Here is a 21,811-nt window from a genome sequence, read left to right as displayed (position 1 = left end):
GTGATAAAGTTCAGCCTTACCAGGGGCCTACATAAAATTACATTCTGTAATTTAAGTTTGCAGTAGTGAGATACACAGATACGGTTGTGGAAGTGTAATGTTATAAAACCCATCTACCTGTGACTAAGACATCAGGTTGAGTTATTTTTGGTAATTCGCTGTTTGATCCCTGTTCAAAACTGTTATTTGCATGGCGAGCAAGGAAGAAGGAAAGCTAGAGTGAGAGCTAAAGCTTGAATTTTTGCTGCAGATCAGTTGTTTCAACGGAGTAAATAAATAAAATCAGAATTCTTTTTGGACAAAACAACACTTTGCCTTGATCTGAAAACATGCAAAGGGCATGACCCTCAACTAGGAATACACAACTTTGTAATGATTTGCATACTTTTTTATTGCTTGAAAAATAATGAATCAAATGTGGAAGAGCAGAATATTTCCCAGGTTAACAAAGAATTACCCTTTGCTAATGTCAGATATTACCTGGGGTCCATGCTGCATGCTCCTTTTCACTGTTCTGGTACTTTTTACTGTACCTCTCAATTACTGTAGAGAAGGATACAAAGAGTTATTGAATTCAATTAATTAAAAAGGCAACCCAGACAGTGTCCTTGGAATTTTCTTATAACTAAACATACAGTGCATTTTTTTAATCCTGCATTGAACACTTTCTTGGGCTGTTGTCAAACACTTAAGACAGTTTAATGGCACCGCTTTGAGTAGTTCTTATGATAATTCCCAGGACTAATAGTTTGCTAAATACTTGCAAGACCTGGATTTTATATCCCCTGCCCAAAACACAAACCCCCTGATTATTGCCTTGCATTTTCAGGGTACATCCTTTGAATCAAAACACTTGCCCTCCATACACACCCCAAAAAAATCCCAAAAAACAAACCAACAAAAAGACCCTCAAAAAATATTACTTTTTATTATTTCTTTTTATTATAATAATTATTCTAATTATTATAATATCTCTGGAAAGCATGAAAACATAAAATGCAGATATAGTCAGGGAAACTAGGTCGAAACATCAAATGAACGCTAACGCTTCTGCTCCCTAAGAGTTTCACAATCAAACCTTTGCTACAAAACCATCCAGTGACATTTATCACCACTGCACTGACCATACAGAGTACCCAGAACCCCCAGGCCCCAGAAGGCCATGTCTCAGACTGATCAACTCCCACTCTTTTAAGTACTTCTGCAATGGCAAACCTTTGCAGTGTAACAGAGATGTGACCTAAACAGCAGCAACACATTTTAGTCCATTTAACCTCTTTCCAGGCACAGGAACTAAACTGAGAAATGCACAATAAATAATACAGTAGTTATAGAGTGTAAGTACATTCATTTATACTGCAAAGAACTTTCTTGTACAATCTCTATTGACAAAAGCAATGTCAAAACTGAAGTATTTTTAAATCAGTCTCATTTTTTCTTATGAAATTACCATGTCCAACTGCAAAATCCACTTCATGCAAAATTACTGGTTCTGACCGCAGTAATAACTCACTACCCAAACAGGGATAATTTTTGTGGGTATTGCACAAAAAATGGTAATGAAGGCAGATTGTGACCTTTAGTCAAAGACTTCTAACATACTGTGTTGGATTGACCTTGATTGGATGCCAGGTGCCCACCAAGCTGCTCTATCACTCTCCTCCTCAGCTGAATGGGGTGCGGGTGAAAATAAGATGAAAAGAGCCAACTTTGTGTGTTAAGATAAAGGCAGTTTAATGAAGCAATAGCAAAAGGCACGCTGCAGAAGCAAAAGAAAACAAAAGATGTTATTCTCTACTCCCCATCAGCTGGCGACATTCTGCCACTTCCCGGGAAGCACGGCTTCAGTACATGTAGTGGTTGCTCCAGAAGAGAAATGTCATGAATAACAAATATCCCCCTTCCTCTTTCTTTCTCTTAGCTTTTGTATCTAAGCAGATGTCATATAGTATGGAATATCCCTTTGGTCAGTTCAGGTCAGCTGTCCTGGCTGTGCCCACACCCCCCCCCCTCCTGCCCCCAAGACCATTTACACTCTCAGCCTACTGGTGAGGCATGGGGGAAAGTTGGAGAGCCAGCCTGGGTGCTGCGTGAGCGCTGCTCAGCAGCAGCCAAAACGCTGGTGTGTTCTCACCACCTAAGAACCAATACAATGCACAACACCACGAGGGCTGCTGAGGGGATCAGCCAGACCCAATACACATACTCACCACAGAAAAGGAAGGGATAAGGAAGACATCAGGAATGAAGCTGAAATTTAGTTATGACAAGGGCAAGCAGACCAAGTTAAAACTGTGCAACAAAGAGCTTGCACTTAAAATTAGTGTCTCAAGGAGCGTTTAATGTAGGTGGCCTTCGCAGATGCTGTAGGAAACTGTCAGCACAGAGTGGGAAAGAAACTAGTAGTTTTGATTTCAGCTCGAGGTTCTCTAGTAAAGAAACAATTGCTGATGCCATCAGTAAAAAAATACATCTGACTGACTCTTGCCACTCACAGCTAATGAATTAATTCCAAACCACTGCCAAGGTGATAGTTGCCCAGTCATAGCAGATATACCTACAGGGAAAATATGAATTATTCATAGTTTATGAAGTGAGGAAAATAGAGGACTTACTATAGAGTACGCCTGCTACTCACTCTAAGTGCACGTTGAAATGCATGATGACAATCTGTTGTGTATGGCACAGCAACACATGAAAATCACCAAGTAGTCTTAGACATGGCTTTCATTTACTACCTAAATAATGAAAGATAGATAGCTATGTCCTAACTAATTAAAATGTTTCCCTTCTCACACTTCAAAGGACCATTTGGCTCACAGATGTTGTGTTGCAGGTTTAAAACAATCCATTTGCTCTTGTAGCAAAGCCAATTTAAGAAGTTCCTGCCCACCACCCCCCTCCTGCCTCTCTCTTAGTTCTATCAGACGTTTTGGTGAAATGCAGGGGAGTAAAGGGCTGTGAAACAAAGAACAAAAAAGATCAGTTAAAAATAATCTACCCTGGGGGAAGTAAGCATTTTTCTTAAAGCTAGGCCACTTCTGCCACATAATGCAGTCCCAGAGACAAGTGCATACTGTGACTGAAATAAAAGCAAGCTTTTTAAGCTGCAGACCACTGCTGATGTAATAATACCCTACCCCTCATATGAGGCATTTTTGTACCACTAAAGGATCAGTAAAATGTTACCTTAACTTACCCCTGGGGAGATGATGATAACATTTGAAGCATTATTTGAGTCTGTCAAGTGGCTGTCTACCTGCCTTCCCTGTGACTGCCAGTTTTTGTAGAAAAACAGGCTTCAAAGCTGGCAGTTCTACTAAGGAGCACACTCATCAACAGAGAGAGATCACTCCATCTCGTAAAGAAGGCTGTAGAAACTGATTTAAAGAATCAGTCACCAATATTGGAGTGAGCGGAGGTTATCTTTATTCGGCAGCGCTGGGTGCACGGGGGATCGCTCCACCAAAGTCATGCACACCGAGGGGACCTTTCAGCCTGCTCTTTATACAAGCAACTCATACCTATTCATTAACTTTCCGGGAACTCATTAACATATCTTGCACCTGGATAATTAGCACATTCCCATTCAAGGACCTAGTATATCTTCGAGTTAACAACATTAACATATCTTGTGCCTGGACAATTAGCACACTCTCTATGTCACCCAACAATAAGGGTCTCCTCAGATAAACATGAGCACACCGTTCTTTAAAAAAATCTTATATGGCCCATTATTCAAAACAAAGATGATTCTGAGGTGAACAGTAAGAACGATCACACGAGGCAAAGATGGAAAAGAGAGAGAGTATGTTCTCATCCAGTGCCTGGTTCCTTGGAAATAACCCTGACTGGCTCTCAGGCATAGCAGTTCCCCTTTTTGTGCCTCAAAAGGAAACGGCAGACTTCAAGCCTGACAAAGATCAAGAGCATGACAAGCCTCTAGTGAGATGCAAATCCAAAGAGACTGAAACTGTTTACTCAGAAGATGGAAGGGGAGATGTGATAGAAGAGTAACTTGGAATCGTTCTGTCATAAAGAGATCTAGAAATAAAAATTGGATCTGTTCTTGCCTCTTAACCGAGGTTTTACGTAGCCTCACCATCAGGGTCCACCCTGGGCCGTGCTTGGGCTGCACTACAGATGCCTGCTGCCTCCCAGTGACTGCTCGGCTCCAGCAGGTCTGAGGAAATATTCTGCCTTTTGTGAGCCACTATGTCTGGTTGGCAGCGTGTTCGCTGTTCTCACTGCAGAGTGCAACCCCATTTTAAACAGTGCTTTAGTACAAGTGGATAATCAGTAATGTGTGTTAATCAGCGTTATATTCAAAGCCTAATAAAAAAAAAATGCACACAGTCTCAAAAACTCGAGAATTCACCACTACATGAACAAAAATTCAGAAGGGATTGGACTTGGTACCTGTATTGTATCAACATCATGAATATTCAGTCCGAAAATATTCTGATGGTTTCAGGATGGAAATTACAACTCACATTTTAGGAGTTCAAGTCAGCTCTCGTTATTAAAAATCAGCACAAGATAGCAATGAAAAATATTATCTAGTGTTTGGCCACTTTGGATTTCTTAAAAATTTTTATAAAGCATTTCAGTGACTGCCTATTGCAGTGACTGGGCCTAGGGTCTGACACAACTGGCATTTCCTAATACCTTTCATCTCCTATTTTCCTGTAACAAATTAACAGTGCTTGCCATTTGTAGCATTCAGAATGAGCACTCAGGAGGATAACAGAAGAAGACAAAAATCACAAACTGAAAGAAGCACTTCCCACAGTAATAATCGCCAGTGACTGCTACATTTACAACACCCCCAGCACTTGGTAAACAGATAATAAAGTCTTCCTGCCCTGCTCCCCTTCCCTTCTTTCCCACAAGATCAGTTTTATGACCAGGAAGCTTGGATTTTAACTGTCTAATGATGTATGACTGGATGTCAAGTATAACAGAGCATTTACTGTTACCAAAAAAATAACAAAGCAGGTAATTTTTCATTACGTATAAGCAAAGACATTCTTAGGACAGAAAAAGATCAAGCTTTGGCTTATAATCAAGCTCTGCTTCTGATGCAAACCTCAGTAAATCACTTATCTTCATCGCAGTCTTCGTATTTCAAGTGAATTGTCAGTAGTACTTACCAATCTTGCCTGGATGGACTTAGGGGGAAAAAAAATCAGTATCTTTTAGAATGTCCAGCTAATACAACATCGATTATTTTAAGTAAGTTTTTACACAATCAAAAGCTGAATTTCAACACTAGCATTTACTACAGATTCCTTGGCTCCAGTGCAAAATTTTTAGGGTACTTTAACATGTAGAAATGCCTATTTCGCTTGTATTGGTTTGCATATAATTGAAAAGACTGCCATACAGTTGGTCTAAATGTTTCCTACTGTATACATCTGATATCTCTCTTTTTCACACAGTACTTGCTTTCCAGCAGTGGTAGGTGTGATCTACAACTTCAGTAAGTGTAAAAGCAGAAAAATTCCCTGTTATCTTAAGCTGCTGATTTTTATTGCTCATTATCAGTACAAATATATCTTCAACACATGCATTTCACTACATCACCCTTCACAGAATAATAAGTACTGAAGATAAAAATAAAAAGCACACAAACAAACCTTCATGGTCCTCTTCTACTGCCAAAAAATAAGGCATTTTTTTCATAGTTCCTCTAAGATCTTGTTTTAAGGCCAACATGTAATCTTCATCTTCTCCTGTTTTCAGAGGCACTGGCTTATTGTCTGTGCTCTGTACAAATTATGTTTATTATTTGTAAGGTCTTAATATCCATCAAATACACAGGAACACTAACAAAAGTTACAATAAACACAGCTAATCACAGAAGAGCACAAGTATACATTACACTACTTCACAAGTATACTTTATTGCATTCTGACATGCATAACTACATTTGCAACTAAAGTTTTAGCTTTTTTGGCTTTGCTGTATCTTTCTGCAAAAATGTATCAAGAACTCAAGAAAAAGAAAATACTATTAAAACTGTGAAATAGTCATTCATAGTCATGCTAAGCTCTTAATTGCCAAAAGCAGTTAGAAAGCATTGCTTCTATCTTCGGTTAAGAGTAGCGCTGCTTTAACCTCTTCTGGAATAGTGTTCTAACTACATTGAGTACAATTACTCTGAGCAACAGACAACCTTTCCATGACTACTGTCACAGAAACAGGTTGTGTTGTCATACAACCAGGTAGCACATAGGTACTCACACAATTCAGTTTCTGTCAGCTGAATAGTTAAGGTTTGGATTTTGGGGTTGTTTTTTGGCTTTTGGTTTTGGGGTGGTTTTTGTTTTTTTGGTTTTTTTTAAACTATGAATCTTGAAATTGGGAAAGATAAATAAGTAGTTGTAAAGTAACAGTCGTAAAAATACACAGAACAGAGATAGAATTACAGAATGGATGGTGTTTCTCTCACACGACAGATGGTGCACAATCCATACCTGAATGGTGGATTGCAAAGCACAAAGTGCTATCGCAAGTCCCAGCGCTGGATCATGAGGAGAGTTTACTGTTTCCAGCTGTATTTGCTAGCTGGCCAATATTTATAATCACTAATGTTGCTGATCGTAAGCTGATGCTCCTTAACTGGGTTTCTAATTGTATTTACAGGAAATTAGTAAGAACTTAGAACATGTCTATCAGAAATATCCAATAGCAACAATTCACTGCTTAAAATAATTTCACTATAAGTGAGTCAACAGCTGTAAGACACTTTTGGTCACTGCCCAGTCACTACAGCCAACCCTTACTGATCCTAGATACCCACTGGGTTAACTTTGATCATTTTGAATGCCAATAGATATACCCTGAGAAGTTTAACTTAGTTCTGAAACTCTGTTCACAGAAGGAAAAAAGCATCTTTACCTTCTCCGTGGTACACATTAGATATTGGAACGGTATACATTAGCATTGGAACAGGCTGCCCAGGGAAGTGGTAGAGTCACCATCCCTGGAGGAATTTTAAAGACGCGTAGATGCAGCGCTTAGGGACATGGTTTAGTGGTAGTCTTGGCAGTGCTGGGTTAACGGTTGGACTTGATGACCTTAAAGGTCGGCTGATCCACTGCTGACTGTAACTGCAGAAGCTGTAGTTCACACAGAATTTGGTTTCCTTGTGCTATCGAGCAGACTATAACATTCACATTAGAACAGTTATGGATGGCTTAGTATCAATGAAATCACACAACTTAATTGTAAAGGTGGAATAAGGGGATATATAATGTCTGGTTCAGGAAGTCAAAATGTTGGGTGAAATAACTGTCCAGAGAAATCTCAGCATAGCACTAATTATATGACAAACTTCCAAGTTCTGTATCATAACATGTGAAACTGAGAAACATTTCATGCACCTTGATCAAATCCTGACATAACTGGCAAGCTCTCTTACATAAAACTGCAACATTGTAAGACTACTTTTCTGCCTCAAAAATGTGCATCCTTACTTGCATAGCTAAAACTCAGTCAGAAAATGCTCTTTCTTCCCCTTTAGTTTTCAAATAAAACCCAAATGCCAAATCTCAGTTAAGTTTCCTTAATTACATAAAATATCTTCCAATCATTTTCAAATTATTTTTACATGCTGGCAATTGAGGTAGAAGACAATCATCCATAATCTTTTACGTTTGCATCATCAGTAATCTTTAAAATCAGGAAATCCATTCACAGCATCGAAGTGTAACTTCATTTCCAACAAATTCAGATATGCAGTGTTTCCGCTACTGTTAACGTCCAGAAAACCAGATCATGATGAGGACTTTAACAAACACATCTTGCAAGACATCTAGGTAAATATAGGATACAACAGGTTGCAAAGGGACGGGAAGAAATAATGAGAAAAACATTAAATACTGCAAAACTGACCTAAAGTGCTTAGGGTTGTTCACGTATTTCATTACATTATCTAAATATAAGAGTGAATACACTTTACCTGAACACAGAGAGTGTGCTCTAAGATACTTGCTGTACTTACAGGAAATGGTGGTGGAGGCTTACACACGACGTCAGGTAAGGATGAACCTTTAGCAAAGCCTATAGCCTCAACGTTGAAGGTGAATGCAGCACGTCCTCTTCCTGTACCTGATCTAGCCATCTGGAGCTACTGAAAATATCAGGGATTTTCAAAGTTTTACTTTTGTTACATGTATCAAATGCAAGTATATATTACCTATAAAATTAATACCTAACAAAGATTACAGTAATTTTAAAACTAAAGATCATTTTAAATAGCAAGGCATTTTTAATGCCCATCTTAGGTTCTTCAACATACTATAAATTTGGTACATCCCTAAAATCAACTCCATTCCCTTTTTTCTGCTAGCCATCTCTGCATGCCTGAAATCACCTCCTAATCTAGGCATTTTAAATGTTCTTTTTCTAAATCTTAGATGTACTAACTCAAGTTCAATCAGGGCAAAAGAACCAGAAACAAGGTAAGGGGGAAAATAATATTAATAATAAAATTAAAAAAAAAAAGAAAGAAAAAAAGGAAAGAAAAAAAAAGGGGGGGGGGAAGGAAGGAAAAAAAGGCAAAAAAAGGCAAAAAAAGAGAAAAGTACAAGGACCCTGAACTTTCTGTGAATATATTTCGCAGGTTCTGAACTTTTTTCCAAAGAATAGCTTGTGTATGTCATCATGGCTTCTTCCTCTTTCAGATTTTTTTTTGTCCTTTAACTTTGTAACTAGTTGGGTACTCATAAGGAGCCGAAAGAAAAGAGGTTTAATGTAGAAGCAGCAGAGGACTCCAGCATGTCTGCAAGCTAACTGCTGATAAAAGGAAGTTGTTTTCAACTAACAGACTCCACCAATGACACAGAAAAATAGCCTGCAACCTACACTTACAGTCACATCTCACCACTTTCACTGTTACAGCAATCTTCATCTTAGGATTGTATGAGCTATGGGTTGGCAAGTAAAGCAAAATGTGATAAACATTTTTTTCAGAGATGTCTCTGCAAAATGGGACCAAGAGAAGCCCAGCTGAAGCAGTGTGCTACTGCTCACTCCCCAGGACTATATACAGATCAGCTCAAGGCTCCAGCCCAGAAATCCCACGAGCTCTTTACCATTAATTGTGATATGGAGAAATAGTGTGAAATAGGGACAATGGACATCGATTGTGATTGTATAGGTCTGCTCAGGAATGTGGGTATGGTGACGGGTCATGGGTGTGGTGTCTGGTCACATAGCCACACAGCTTTGAGTAGACACCTACCCTTCTTCCTCTAACAAAGGGGCTATTTATAAAAAGGATGAGAAAAGGATGAGAGACGTTCCAATGTTACCTAGAGGGAGTGCTAAGTCTCCTTGCTGGAGAAGATCAGATGGTCAGTCACAAGGACATGAATCACCTGCAAACCTGCAAGACCACCCCATTCCAGGCAAAGGACTGATAATCTAATTAACATACGAAGCGAGAGTAAGGGGGTTTAGGTAACGAATATGTATAGGTGTTAATTGAATATTCATTTGTTTTATTGTATAAATGTGAGACAGATCGTCACTTTGGGTATGCACGTTAGGCGGAAGGATCCCCCGTCCATCCAGCACTGCCAATAAAGGATACTTAGTCACTAAGAAACTTTGACTTCGTTCTTTAAATCAATTGCAAGGTTATGTTTTGTGCCCAGCTTGGGAAAAGCCTGTCTGTTCCAGACCTTACTGCTCTACCTGTATCATCATGTCTATTCCCAGTACTAATACAGGTGAGATCAGAAACAGCACAATAGCTACAGCTTCTCATACACTCGTCTAAAATAACACGGAATCCAGGACAGAATTAGTATTAGGAGCAAAGAAATGCAAACTTAAGAATAAGACCTGTTAAGATTCTCCCTGATGGAAGCAATGGCCTTTTTATTAAATGCCAGGGAGAAACAGGTTGATGGAATTATTTCCTACTCATTATTTTCAACGGGAATAAGCTCTGCTTGGATAAAACAAACTCACATTACGTATTTCCACAACACTCAGCAGCACAGAAAACTGTCTAAAAATAAGCTGAGACCTAAATAAGTCATTATAAGAAGACAACAAAGAAAAAGCTAAGCCTGAGCATTTAATTAACTGGAAATAAACAAATAAATAATAAAAAAGAAAAATAAATAGCAGATGCATTTGAAAGCAAGCTGAAAAACAAGATGTGAGCCTGGCAGAATGAAGAAAGATAAAAGATACGGTAAAGCCTCAAACATGAGCAATTATATTATGTAGGTGTGAAAAAAAGGGAAACAACAGAAGAAAACCGAAAAGAAAGGGGGATGTCCAGCTAGCCAGAAAGCCACACTCTTTGCGTTAAATATAGTGGCTAAAACGGTTTTATTTTTAAAATGCTGCCTCAAAATTATTTCTTGGTAAGATTGTCTTGAAGTAGTGCATTAGTCTGATGAGATGTAACAAGCTTTAAAACTAGTGGCATTTCAGCTGTTCATTTTTTACTGAAACTTTTTGAGTTTTTTCAAGCGAACTGGCTCAGGAACTTCATCTCTACTGGCACCACAAAGTGACGGCGACAGCCAAACAGAGAAATCCTGAAAGAAAAGTCGAGGCATACACGACAACTAACGTTCTGGCTGCCAGGCGGGATGCCCAAGGGAGCACCTAGGCGCCTTTGTGTGTTGACGGGTTAGTTTGTGCATCATGCACTGTACAAACGAGGTGGAGAATTTCAGATTTTAAGTTTTTCAATCCTTTCAACGCTACGTACGGCGCTGCTGCGGGCAGGCTGCGGAAGCGGCCGGGAGGGCAAGGCCAGTGGTAAGGGGCTGCCAGGCGGCTCGGCGCAGGCACCAGCGCTTTTCCTGACAGGTTTTTTTTTTTCCTGACAGTTTTCCCCAGAACAGAACTCTTGCAGGCTTGATTTTCAGAGGCAGGTGCAGTCGGTGGCAGCGCACACACGGGAGAAAAGGCTGTCATTTATATATACTGAGGTTTTGCGTGATTGTGGTTGGGTTTGGTTTGGGGTTTTTTATTATTTTCACCTGATGCCCCTGAGGGTAAAACGGTGAATACCCCGTGCGAGACCCCCCCCCTCTGCTGCACCCCCGCCCCGCTCCCCGCGCTGCCCGGCCGCCGCCCCCCTCCCCCCTCGCCCCGGCCACCCCCCGGGGGTTCTCCCCGCTCCCCGCACCACCTGGGGCTTACGGCTTTACTTCCCCCGCCGCCGCCTCGGCCGTGTCCCCGCTGCCTCAGGCGACGCCCCGCCGCGCTCTCAGGCGACGCCCCCCTCACCGCCCCCCCAGGGCGCCCGCCCGCCCGCCCGCCCGCCGCCGCCGCGCCCCGCCTGCCGCTGCCGCAGTGGGCCGGGCCCGGGACCCGCCGCGGCGCTGAGGGGGCCCGTCCCGCAGGAGCGGCGGGCATGTCGGCGCTGGAGTGGTTCGCGCACAAGCCCCTGGGCGGCGGCATCTTCTGGATCCAAGAACGTTTCTACGAATCGGGCAACCGGGCCAACATCTGGCTGGTGCGGGGCTCGCAGCGGGACGTGGTGATTGACGCGGGGCTGGGGCTGCGCAGCCTGCCCGACTACCTGCGCGCCTCCGGGCTGCTGGCGCCGCAGGAGGGGGCCGCGCCGCGGCCGCTGCTGGCCGTCGCCACCCACGTCCACTTCGACCACTCCGGCGGGCTGCAGCACTTCGAGGAGGTGGCGGTGCACAGCGCCGAGGCGGCGGCCCTGCTCAGAGGAGACAACTATGAGGCCGTCACCTGGCTGTCGGACCGGGAGGTGGCGCGGCCGCCGCGGCCCGGCTGGCGGGCTCGGCACTTCCGCGTCCCGCCGGTGCGGCCCAGCCGGCTGCTGCAGGAGGGTGAGGGCGGCCTCGCGCCGTGTCGCGACACGCGTGTGCGGGGTCCGGGCGCGCTGGGGGCGGTCGCGGCTTTTAGGCCCGGGCTGCAGCGCCCTACGCAGCTGCTCGTATGGTAATCCTTAAACCGGTACTGATTGTTCTGTGGCGCCCAGGCTGTGCCACCGCCGGCCCCCGCGGGACGCCCGGCGCGGCGGGTTGAATCCTTCCCGCCGGCTCCGAACGCCCTGGCCGGTGCCGAGGGGCAGGCACCTGCCCTGCGCTCGCCTGCTGACGCGGGGTTTATTTTCCTTAAAACGAGAAGCACTCCGCAGTAATTCGAGATCGAACACCCCAGGCCTAGCCTTAGGCTTCTAACCGTATGTCACCCTGTCAGCCAGCGCTGGCGTCTGGTGACCCTCGTTGTTCTATCGAGGCATCGCAGCGTAAAGAACAAAGCGATGTACCGAAACACCTGCTGCGAAGAATGCGGGCTTTGTTTTACAGGATTGGTGTCACTGTAATACAGGAGTGGCTTGTTGCAGGTAAAAAAAGTTCCATCAGGTCTCTGGCAGGTTAGCAATGACCAGGTTATTTTGGCAACAGGCAGCCTAACTGCACCATACGGTGAAGCAGAAGGTAAAGGGTAGCTGTCTGGCATCCGTGTGACACCTTTTTCAGGGGACTGAAGTCTCTTCTTGGCTGCATTGGGCCATCCTGCATAGGTGCTTGGAAAAGCAGAACTGAACTTACTGAAGGCTTCAGACAAGACCTGAAGTGACATTTGAATATAGTCAATCTGCAGCAGTCTAAGGGTTTTTTTCTTTAAAAAATAATATTGTAAAAAGGTCAAGCATGCTTGCTGTCAAAGTAACGCCAGTTTCTAAGATAAGGCTCACAGCGACATACTGTGCGGAAATGGAATGTCATCTCAGTGCATGTGTAATTGCTGTGAGGTGGGGATATCTCGTAATGCTGAAAACAAAGAAGTGGCAGGGGCAATACTGTTAACAGTCCAAAGCTGAAGCTTTTACTTGCACGTTGCTTGCTTCATTTGTTTACATTTTAATCTTACCAGATCTTTCAAATGCCTTTTCATTTTGGCTGCTCTGGCTAAAATTGCATTTACTTGTATTGTGCCTTAGCATGTAATGTTTTTCTAGTCACTTGTGTCTTCTGAGACTCGCAAGTTTCTTTCAGCTGTCCCTTGAGCTTCTGGAAACTTTTTAAAATTTTGGGTGCCCTAGCCTTGTTTCTTCGTATTCTTTTCAGTGCCAGGAGCAATTTGAAACTAGCTGGAACACTTTGCTCCATCACCCCCACTGTGGCTTCATTCACCAATACAGGCATTTTCTGCACAGTACGTTTAATAGTCAAGTCTATTTCTTCCTCCTGCCAAGGCTTCCCAATGCTTTGCTGAAAGACAATTTGGCTGAAAATTCTCTTTGATAATTTTGAAACTAGGTGCTTCTCCGTTCCCCTGTTGGGTACAGCGCAATCAGACATTAGCTCTTCGGTGACTTCCAAATGCTGTTCTAGCATTTTCAGTAATCCTTTTCAGTTCATTACCAAAGGTCCTGTCATGAAAAGTTTGTCTTAAGACCTAAGCACCTACCTTTAGGCTTGCTGGAGTAAATTTATGGCATGCCTGTCTCTGGTGTGAGACAGATAGGTGACTCAGATTTCTTATACAGTAGGGGTTTGGCAACATCTTCCTGCTCTCCTTGGAACTGGAAATGCATATTACAGTTTTAAGCATCATTTTACAATAGTACTGGATGTTATTTCTTTTACTTTTTCTTACAGTGTTAAGCAGCTGCTTCTGAGAAGGTTGCTTATATGTTGGTCTTCTTTCCCTGCACAGCCCTAAATTTTACATGTTTGCCACGTGTCAATTAATGGGGTCTGCACATTTGTAATTAAGCTGGCATTACAATTTGAAATCAACAGCAGACTTACTTCGCCTGTTCTCCATCCCTAGACTGACTTTCTGCTGAAAGTACCTCTTCAGTGGCTAATGCAGTGAAAAGGCATTCACATTTAAGCTGGCAAAACAATGACCTAATGTTAAGAAAGTTCTGCTTTTGTATATCTGATTGAATGAGATGAAGACAGTGTATGGAGGCCAGTCTTGGTTTCCTCTAGCAATTTATGTTCCGTGCTTTTGCCTTTCAGAAGTAGCAGGAGTATAATTCTGGCAAATTAAACGAGGGTAAAATTGTAATAAATTGTGAGATACTTACTTTGTAAACTTTCAAAGGAGACCTGGGTTAGATGTGTTCTGTTTGTTTCCCATTTTATCCTCTCTATCACGTTTGTTTTCACATTGTTTAGTTTATTAAGGTGGGAATAGATGCAATTAATACAGCTGAAGCCTGTGTTAATTATCATTGGAAAATACCCTTTTGGCAAGTGTGTGTTTCAGATGTCTCTGTCTGAAAGACACTGAAAGACTGAAGACGTCTTCAGTCACCAAGAAAATAAATGTCCCACTGCTGTTGTTGTGGATATATGGTATGGACAAACTCTCAGCGTATGGGTAGGTTGTATTCTCTGTGGTGTTTAATATACGTGATAAATACATACGTTTTCCTGTAACATTGTTTGCAGGGGATGTGATCAGCCTTGGAGACCGACAGCTTACTGTCATGCACATGCCTGGTCATTCAAGAGGCAGTATTTGCTTACACGACAAAGACCGGAAGATTCTGTTCAGCGGTGACGTGGTGTACGATGGATCCATGATTGACTGGCTTCCCTACAGCAGAGTAAGTGACTATGTTGCAAGCTGCCAGCGCCTCATGGAGTTAGTGGACAGAGGTCTCGTGGAGAAGGTACTGCCTGGGCACTTTAACATATTTGGGGCAGAAAGGCTGTATCGGTTAGCTTCCAACTACATTTCGCAAGCTGGAGTTTGTCACAAGGTTTCTACTTGTGCCATGAGATCCATTGCGAGTATAGCACTTCGCATTACAAATTCAAGAGTCACTTCGTAGTGACAGTACGTTTTGTGTGATCTATTCCCTGCTGAAAAACCACATGGCTTGTGAAAGTGTTGATACAAGCAAAAGCAGTATGTATTATTAAGGAGCTGGCAAATTGATACAAATAAACTGCAAAAATTCTCCCTATTTTTGCCTACTTTATTCCTATTTTTATAAAAAGTACATAAGCTAGTAGCTTCAACCAAAGCTACCATTCTTCTATTTTTTCAGGACATGTTTGCACATGTACTGTGATTGAAATATTGGTTTATTTTTGTTACGTTTCTGACAGACGCATATGTGCCAAAATGAGAGGTTTTCATGCCTGAAACCTTGTTGATGTAGCACTAGGCTTATGACTGTTCACTCAGCTCCTGCTCAGGTTTTGGCCTAACTGAACTTGTGCTAAGACCTGGTGTTTGTGGGGAACAGCACCATTAGGTCAAACTAAGAGCAACACCTGCACAGGACTGGGTGGACAGAAACAGTTAAGGGCCATTCCACAGCTATTTTGTCACCTGCTGCTTGCTGTCTGCTGCACCCCTCATTGCCTGCATCTTTGCAAAGTAGCTGTCTGACACAGCTAACCTATGTAAATGCTGTAGACCAGACTTCCAAGCTGGAAGGTATAGATACATCAGCTTACCCAAAAAGCTTTTGATGCGGATCCAAGAGCAGATGGACTGTTGAGGCTTTCATGCGTCTTGGTGCGGTGCAGGGAATGCCTGCATCATGACAGAGGAGCAAGAAAGAGCACTCTCGCCGTCAGCTAGGGAACTGTTTTGCTTATAGGTGTGCTTGTTAGGTTTAATGTGTTAGACTAGCCTGTGCAAAGTGGATTGAGCCCTTGCTTGATGTGTTTGTGTTTTTTCTGATGAGCTCATAAAAAAAATAATTATTAGTATGTTGTTCTTTAAATTTGAGGGAACTGGATTGTGACAAGCTAAAGGCTTTATTTGTGTTTAAGAGTATTTTTATGTGACTGGATTGTAACTTGTTAATGCTTTGTGACAGGGGATGGGGGCTTAGCATAACCTTGTGCTACTGCAGGTGCTGGATTAAACAGCCAGTATGCTTGTTACCACAAAGTGAATGTAATTTAAACTGTTTACTGTTTGTTTATGAAGCGTTTGGTGCGTGTGGTTTTTATGAAAAGTGCATTGCGTTTATCTGTTCCAAAAAAAAGTTGAACACATTGAGAAATGATAAATGACGTTGTAACTTGCTTATCGAAATGGAATGTGTGATACTTAAAAGCTGTTGAAATGGTTAGTTTGTGTAATTATTCTAACAGTATATACGTATTTAACTTTTTTAAAAGGACACTGTCTGAGGTTATTTTTGTATATAGGCATAAATACTTTCCTGAAAAGGAATGCAAATGTTTTTCCCAAACTTCAGTGCAGTTTAACTTTATTTGTTTAGCTTTCACTTCATGAGGAAGCTTTTCCTCCCTCTCATCAAACCCAAGAGAATAGGAGCCCAGAGTCTGGGCTCTCTTTAAGGCATGGGGGAGTGGAAGTTGATACCCTTATTAGGTGTAAATCCTGGTGAAAAAAACAGTTGTAAAATAAAAACCATCTGTCTAAAAATTATGAAAGAGAATATTTTACGTAATGCTTTTCTCCTTTCACGGATTACTGCACTCCTGCCTTTACTGTTGAATACGTTTTTCACCAGGATTTGTACTGATAGGTTGTGATGTGCCTAGTTCTTGTTAGCAGTGCCTATCTCCAAACTGAAGTAAAACTGTGAGCGGTCAGGTCAGGTGCAGCAACGCAGCACTTGTAAGACCTGTTACCACTCAGGTCATAGTCTCTTTTTTGGAGGAATGCAAGTACATCAGTGTATTACATGAGGAGTGCTTACTCAGTGACAGACTTCGGTAATAAATGAAGCCAAGAGTTTTTTATCTTGGTCTCATTTGGCCAGAGGAAGAAATATAAAAGGTTAGCCTGGGAAGCCATTCAGTGAAGAGGCTGAGAACAAACTCCACAGTGTGGTTTTCCTTTAGCCTGCTGACGCATCCTGCTGTTACATAGCAGTTCAGATCACGTTCTTGGTAGCCAAGGGTTCACCATGGGCAACCACAGATCTGAGGTGGCAAGCAGGAAAGTCAGAATGGCTGAAGAAATAGGTATTACTGGAGATTACGCCAGTTATCCGGATGAAGCCATGGTGTCACAGGTTACCCAGCAGTAACTGGATTCCTTCAAATTAGCCATCTGTGGTGTAACACCAGTAGTAATCTTGCTCTGTGCTTTTGTGAAGTGTAGGAGCACTGGTGATAACCCTGTGCAACAATGCAGACAGAGAGACCTCTTCTGTCACGAAGCCTGCTAATACGTATGCCAGTTGCTAAAATTTTGCAAATGTTCATCAGGAGCCTGAGATCACACTGAATTAACATTTTTTTTGTGTTAAACCACCATTGGTTTGTTTATTTGATCCACTGTTAGAAGCCCTATAGCAAGATTTTACTGTGTTGTAAAAGCTGAGCTGCTAAGAGAAGGCTCACTGGCATGCCAATTCAAGAGGAAAGACGCCCTCCATCATTTTTGTTTATGTCTGTGCTCAGTATCAGCCACAAGATCCTTAAATGCCCAGATCACTGACAAAATGCCCTGTTAAGCCATGCTTAAGTCCATCAAGTATATACAGGTAACAGCAATTGCCAGGGCTTTTTTCCTTGACCAAAATCTAGGAAATAATTTTCTAGCTCTGAATTGAGCTTTACCCGAACATAGCCTAAAATGGAGCATGTTAGTAAACTGCTGTCATAATCTAGTTGAAAGTAGCTTTTGAGGGTCTCAAAATTATTTTTGTATTCTAAGAAATTTACTCCTACGTAAATGATATGTTTTAAGTATAAAAAAATGGCTATTTTTGTTAAGAATTACCAAGTTTTAGTCAGAAGAGTTTGACAGTGTTCTTTTAACACTACTTGATTTAAATATTTAAAACACATGTTGTAAGTTTAAATATTGTAACATCTTGGGCATTTAGATCTGTGTTGATTTATTTGTAAAATCTAAATTTATGTTAATGCTGTTAATGCAGTTTTCAGGAACTGGCAAATTGGATGGCAAGTTTTGCTCTGTAATCTGTCAAGACTTTTGTGATATTAAACAACAACTTACAAATAAAAAAATAATTTTATGTCAATAATCATAATAAAAAAAGTTATACTCCTGTACAGTTCAGTGATAATTTTTAGGTATTTTTCAAGAGAAGCACTTCTTCATTCTAAATGGTGCAATCTTTTGAAGTTCCTAGCAGTGTTTCTTACGCTTCTAAGCAAGAGACTGCATTATAAATATTTATATATCATAGATGCTGCAAAGCTTGTATAAAAACATGACTGGGTACTGCTTGGGGGAAAAAAACCCCCACATTTTAACACAAATCAGAATTAGGTTTTCAATAGAATTCGCACACAGAAAACATGGATGTTATGGAAACATGTATTTGGGGGTCAGTTTCAGCTTGGGGTTACACAGATTATTATTTCCACACAAGACACAGCCAGTGGCTGTTGTTTACTGTACTTGAAACAAAAGTGGTCACATAGTTTCTGTTCAGCATGTAACTGGAGCTGGAAATACCACCTAGCATACTTGCTGTCTGGTTTCTGGTAAAAGATAAGGCTCCTTATTAATAGATAAATAGTAGAAGTTTAGTGGAAGTTGGTCCAGGAATAACAAAAGGAGCTACTGTCATAAAAACCAGCAGGGAAGAAATGTACCTGTATAAAACTAAGAACCAGTGAAGAAGGTGAAATGTACCTGGTCATTTAACAATGAAGATAGGCTTCCTTCCAGACAGGGGATGACCAGACTTTAAGGATATCTGGTGGTTCGGTTAATACGATGCATTGGTTTTCCTCTCAGGCGTTCATTTCAAGGTGCAATCTTCAAGCCATTCTCTTTGCACATTAGCACAAATACAATCTTATTTTCAAAACTAGTTGACCTTGTTAAATTTTGAATTTTATGGGGTGATGTGAACAGAATTTGAAGGCAAATACAGGTAGAAATAAGATGATTTTATGAGGGAAATAAGGCAATTAAGTGACAATAATTTAAAAATATTACAATGTTGGTTTTATCTAAATACAAAAAAAATCAGTTTGGGAGCAGCCAGCTGAGGGGCTCCTCTCAGATTATGTTACTGGGGTTCCACACACAGCCCTGTGCCTGTCCTTTTTGGTGATGCAGAGGAGTCTTTTAATCATACAAGCCAACCAACAATTGTGATTAACCCAGCTGATTGAGTGTCATCATTTCAAAGTGCTGGACAACTGTGTATTGATGATTGCCCATTACACGTCTAGGAACAAGGTAACTTCTAGTGGGAGTGAGACAGATCTGAGTTTATAAAATGTGGCAACCTACAACTTCCATTCACATGAAGGAAATGCAAAGCCTTTCTCTGTCTTCTGGGGTTGATAATAAGTTCAGATGCACATCAAGAGCTAGCAGCACTGTATCATCACAGCACAGGACAAAAAGATTTTGGTGCCACACTCACAAGCACTTCACCTCCTGTCCTGGTGTTTGAAGCAGTAGTACCAGGAACACAAGGTGTGAGCAAAATCCATCACTGTCACTACTCCTTTCTCAATAAATAGGTTTGCCACCAAGCTGGACAAAGTTTGTTACATGTACTGTGAAAATAATTGGGTTTGACATCAGATTTGATACGGCACATTTTTCTAGCAACAAGAATGAATGTTTTTCATTGGCAGTCAGCAGATAAGGGGAGAGGTTTGGCTTGCAAATGAGAAATCAAATGCTTAATTGCACTTCTTTGCAGACAAGTAAGAAATAGAGGGATAAGACAGGACAATTTTGGGGTCACCTAGCACCATCTTCATGCAGAGAAGCACAACGTTTGCTTAAAATTAGAGATTCCCTGGTCTGCCTGCCCCCCCTTCTTCCTGTTTTCCATCACTTTCACTTTCTGGTCCCCCAACTGCCTCATGTTTCTGGTATGTTACCAACTTTTCTCTTTGTCCCACATCCCCTGTTGCTGCTTCCTCATATATTCCCAGTCTTCCATCTATGCCTCCCATCAACCTTTCTTCCCCTCTTCCTCATGCTGAGAAATAGCTTATTTTCCTTCACAGTATCTGAGACGGGGCATCTCTGGAACACGGGGTCTGGAGCACAACATAAGAAACCCAACAGAGAATGGGCAGCCCTGGGGCCCACTGGCAGCCATACACATCATTCCACAGTGCCTTATTGATCAGCTTACAGTCGTCTTCATATTCAGTCCAGGTTACCCTTTTCTACAGACCAAGCTGTTATTCTTGGATGAGTGTCCATCAGAGTTTTTACATAGCAGAAAACTGTTACCGGTCAGCCACCTTAAGCTTAAAAACATGCTATATAAGGAAAGATGTAATTTCCCTTTTTTTTCCCTCCAGATCTTTCCAGTTTCTTTATTCCTGCCTTAAACTGTGCTCTGCAAAACAGTATGCCACTCAAGCTTCACCAGCACCAAGCACAACAGAACAGGTCCATCCTTGCCTTATATGTCTGCACCCTTCCTAATACATCATATCCCTAGGTTAATGGTTGGACTTTATGATCTTCAATGTCTTTTCCAACCTAAATGATGCTATGATTCTATGATTCATACTTCTGGTCCCTTGTAATCTCCAACTTCTGTTCTGTAATGATATTTTCTATCCACTTACTTCCCATATTGCATTTCTGCATTTGAGTTTTCGCCTATGAAATAAAGCAGTCAACTTGTCTTCATTGTTTGTATCACTGATTCCAGACCACCTAATCAAGTGATCAACATGATTTTGAATTCTGATCCTGTCTTCCATCATGCTCATTACTCTGCTTGTAGCTTCTGTGCAGACGGTAAACACAGTTGTCCTTATAGCTTACCAGGTGGAGAAGAAAGCTACAGAGCACGAGGCAGCTGCTTTAGTCACACAGGGTACCCTTGCGTAAGTAAGAACAGACTTCAGGCTGCCTCCTACCTTTCTTTCGCTATGCCTTCATCTCACATGCAGCCTATACTCCGGTCAGGTAGAAAGAATTTCTTTATAGCAATCAGTGTTTTGGGTCATTCTTTGGCACTTTGAATTTAAGTTTAAAAATGTAAAATTCTATTTTTCATACTGCTGTGCATACGATCTGATTCCAGTTTTCTTACCAGTAACATAGAATTTTTATTTAGAGCAACTACGAATCTGTTGCATTGTTTCTGTCATATTCAAGTACAACTTGTATTTTGCAATAGATGCTATGTTGTGAGGTACCTATCTCAGTTGAGTACAGGGTCTTTGTAATCATCTTTCTAATGCACATGGAAACTAAACAGTCATTTTAATTACTTCAGTGCTACTGCATCTCATTTTATTTTTACATCAGTGAACACCTCTATTTGTCATCATGACACTATGCATGAAACATGGGATGTTTCTGCTATAAAGAACCTTCTCAGGGACAGGAAAAACAAAAAAAGCATTCTTACTGTTAAATCCTACACTGTAGGATGCTATACAGCAGAGCTCCAAATGAGCTTTAGAACAAATGCTGTCTAGCATAACACCATGCCTTTTAGGAGCAGACATCTGTAGCAAAAGAAAACAAAACCAGAGATCTTTAGGAAAGAGGGAGGGAGAGAAGAGTGGAAAAATATATGGCAAAGGAAGAATTATGAATATTTAACTTAAATCTAGGTCTAAGAATTCAACCAACACTGTTTCAAGTTATTGTTCAAGTTATTAATGTATGTATTACTGAAGTCATTAAGCAGTACCTCTTGTGTCTAAAAATTCAACCAGATTTCATCCAAAACTAATTCTTTGGTCCTCTCGCTTCCAAATTGAATTAGGAAGCACAAAAACAGATACAATTGAAATGCAATCAGAAAACACTCATTAGATCTTACTTTAAATGTAACAGTATTTGAAGCTAAATATTACAGAGGGGTTTTGCTGGTAAAAACATGTTAGCTTATATTTACACTGCATGTAGTGGTGCAGCA

The 21,811-nt window shown here is 41.4% G+C and overlaps 2 protein-coding genes and 1 long non-coding RNA gene across 3 annotated transcripts in view; 2 read left to right on the top strand and 1 right to left on the bottom strand.

The window, feature by feature from the left end:
- POLR3G (RNA polymerase III subunit G) overlaps nt 1-11,260 on the bottom strand; it is a 22,083-nt gene extending 10,823 nt beyond the window's left edge. Inside the window, exons 1-4 of the mRNA XM_037374520.1 lie at nt 11,168-11,260; nt 8,009-8,137; nt 5,640-5,769; nt 481-543 (exon numbers count right to left, since the gene is read on the bottom strand). Coding sequence (XP_037230417.1) covers nt 481-543; nt 5,640-5,769; nt 8,009-8,128 — 313 coding nt within the window. The 5' untranslated portion in view covers nt 8,129-8,137; nt 11,168-11,260. The remainder of the gene's footprint in view (nt 1-480; nt 544-5,639; nt 5,770-8,008; nt 8,138-11,167) is intronic.
- Nucleotides 9,460-21,811, top strand: LOC119141861. The gene is made up of 3 exons (XR_005102064.1): nt 9,460-9,552; nt 15,208-15,212; nt 21,802-21,811. It is a non-coding gene; the product is annotated as an uncharacterized LOC119141861 (long non-coding RNA).
- MBLAC2 (metallo-beta-lactamase domain containing 2) lies at nt 11,323-17,993 on the top strand. The gene is made up of 2 exons (XM_037374516.1): nt 11,323-11,837; nt 14,424-17,993. The coding sequence occupies exons 1-2, from the start codon at nt 11,393-11,395 to the stop codon at nt 14,807-14,809; spliced, it is 831 nt and encodes a 276-aa protein (XP_037230413.1). The 5' UTR covers nt 11,323-11,392; the 3' UTR covers nt 14,810-17,993.

Source organism: Falco rusticolus, chromosome Z (assembly GCF_015220075.1).
Source record: "Falco rusticolus isolate bFalRus1 chromosome Z, bFalRus1.pri, whole genome shotgun sequence".
Lineage (NCBI taxonomy): Eukaryota > Metazoa > Chordata > Aves > Falconiformes > Falconidae > Falco > Falco rusticolus.
The sequence above is the reverse complement of the archived record's forward strand: the minus strand, read 5'-3'. Positions and strand labels throughout refer to the sequence as shown.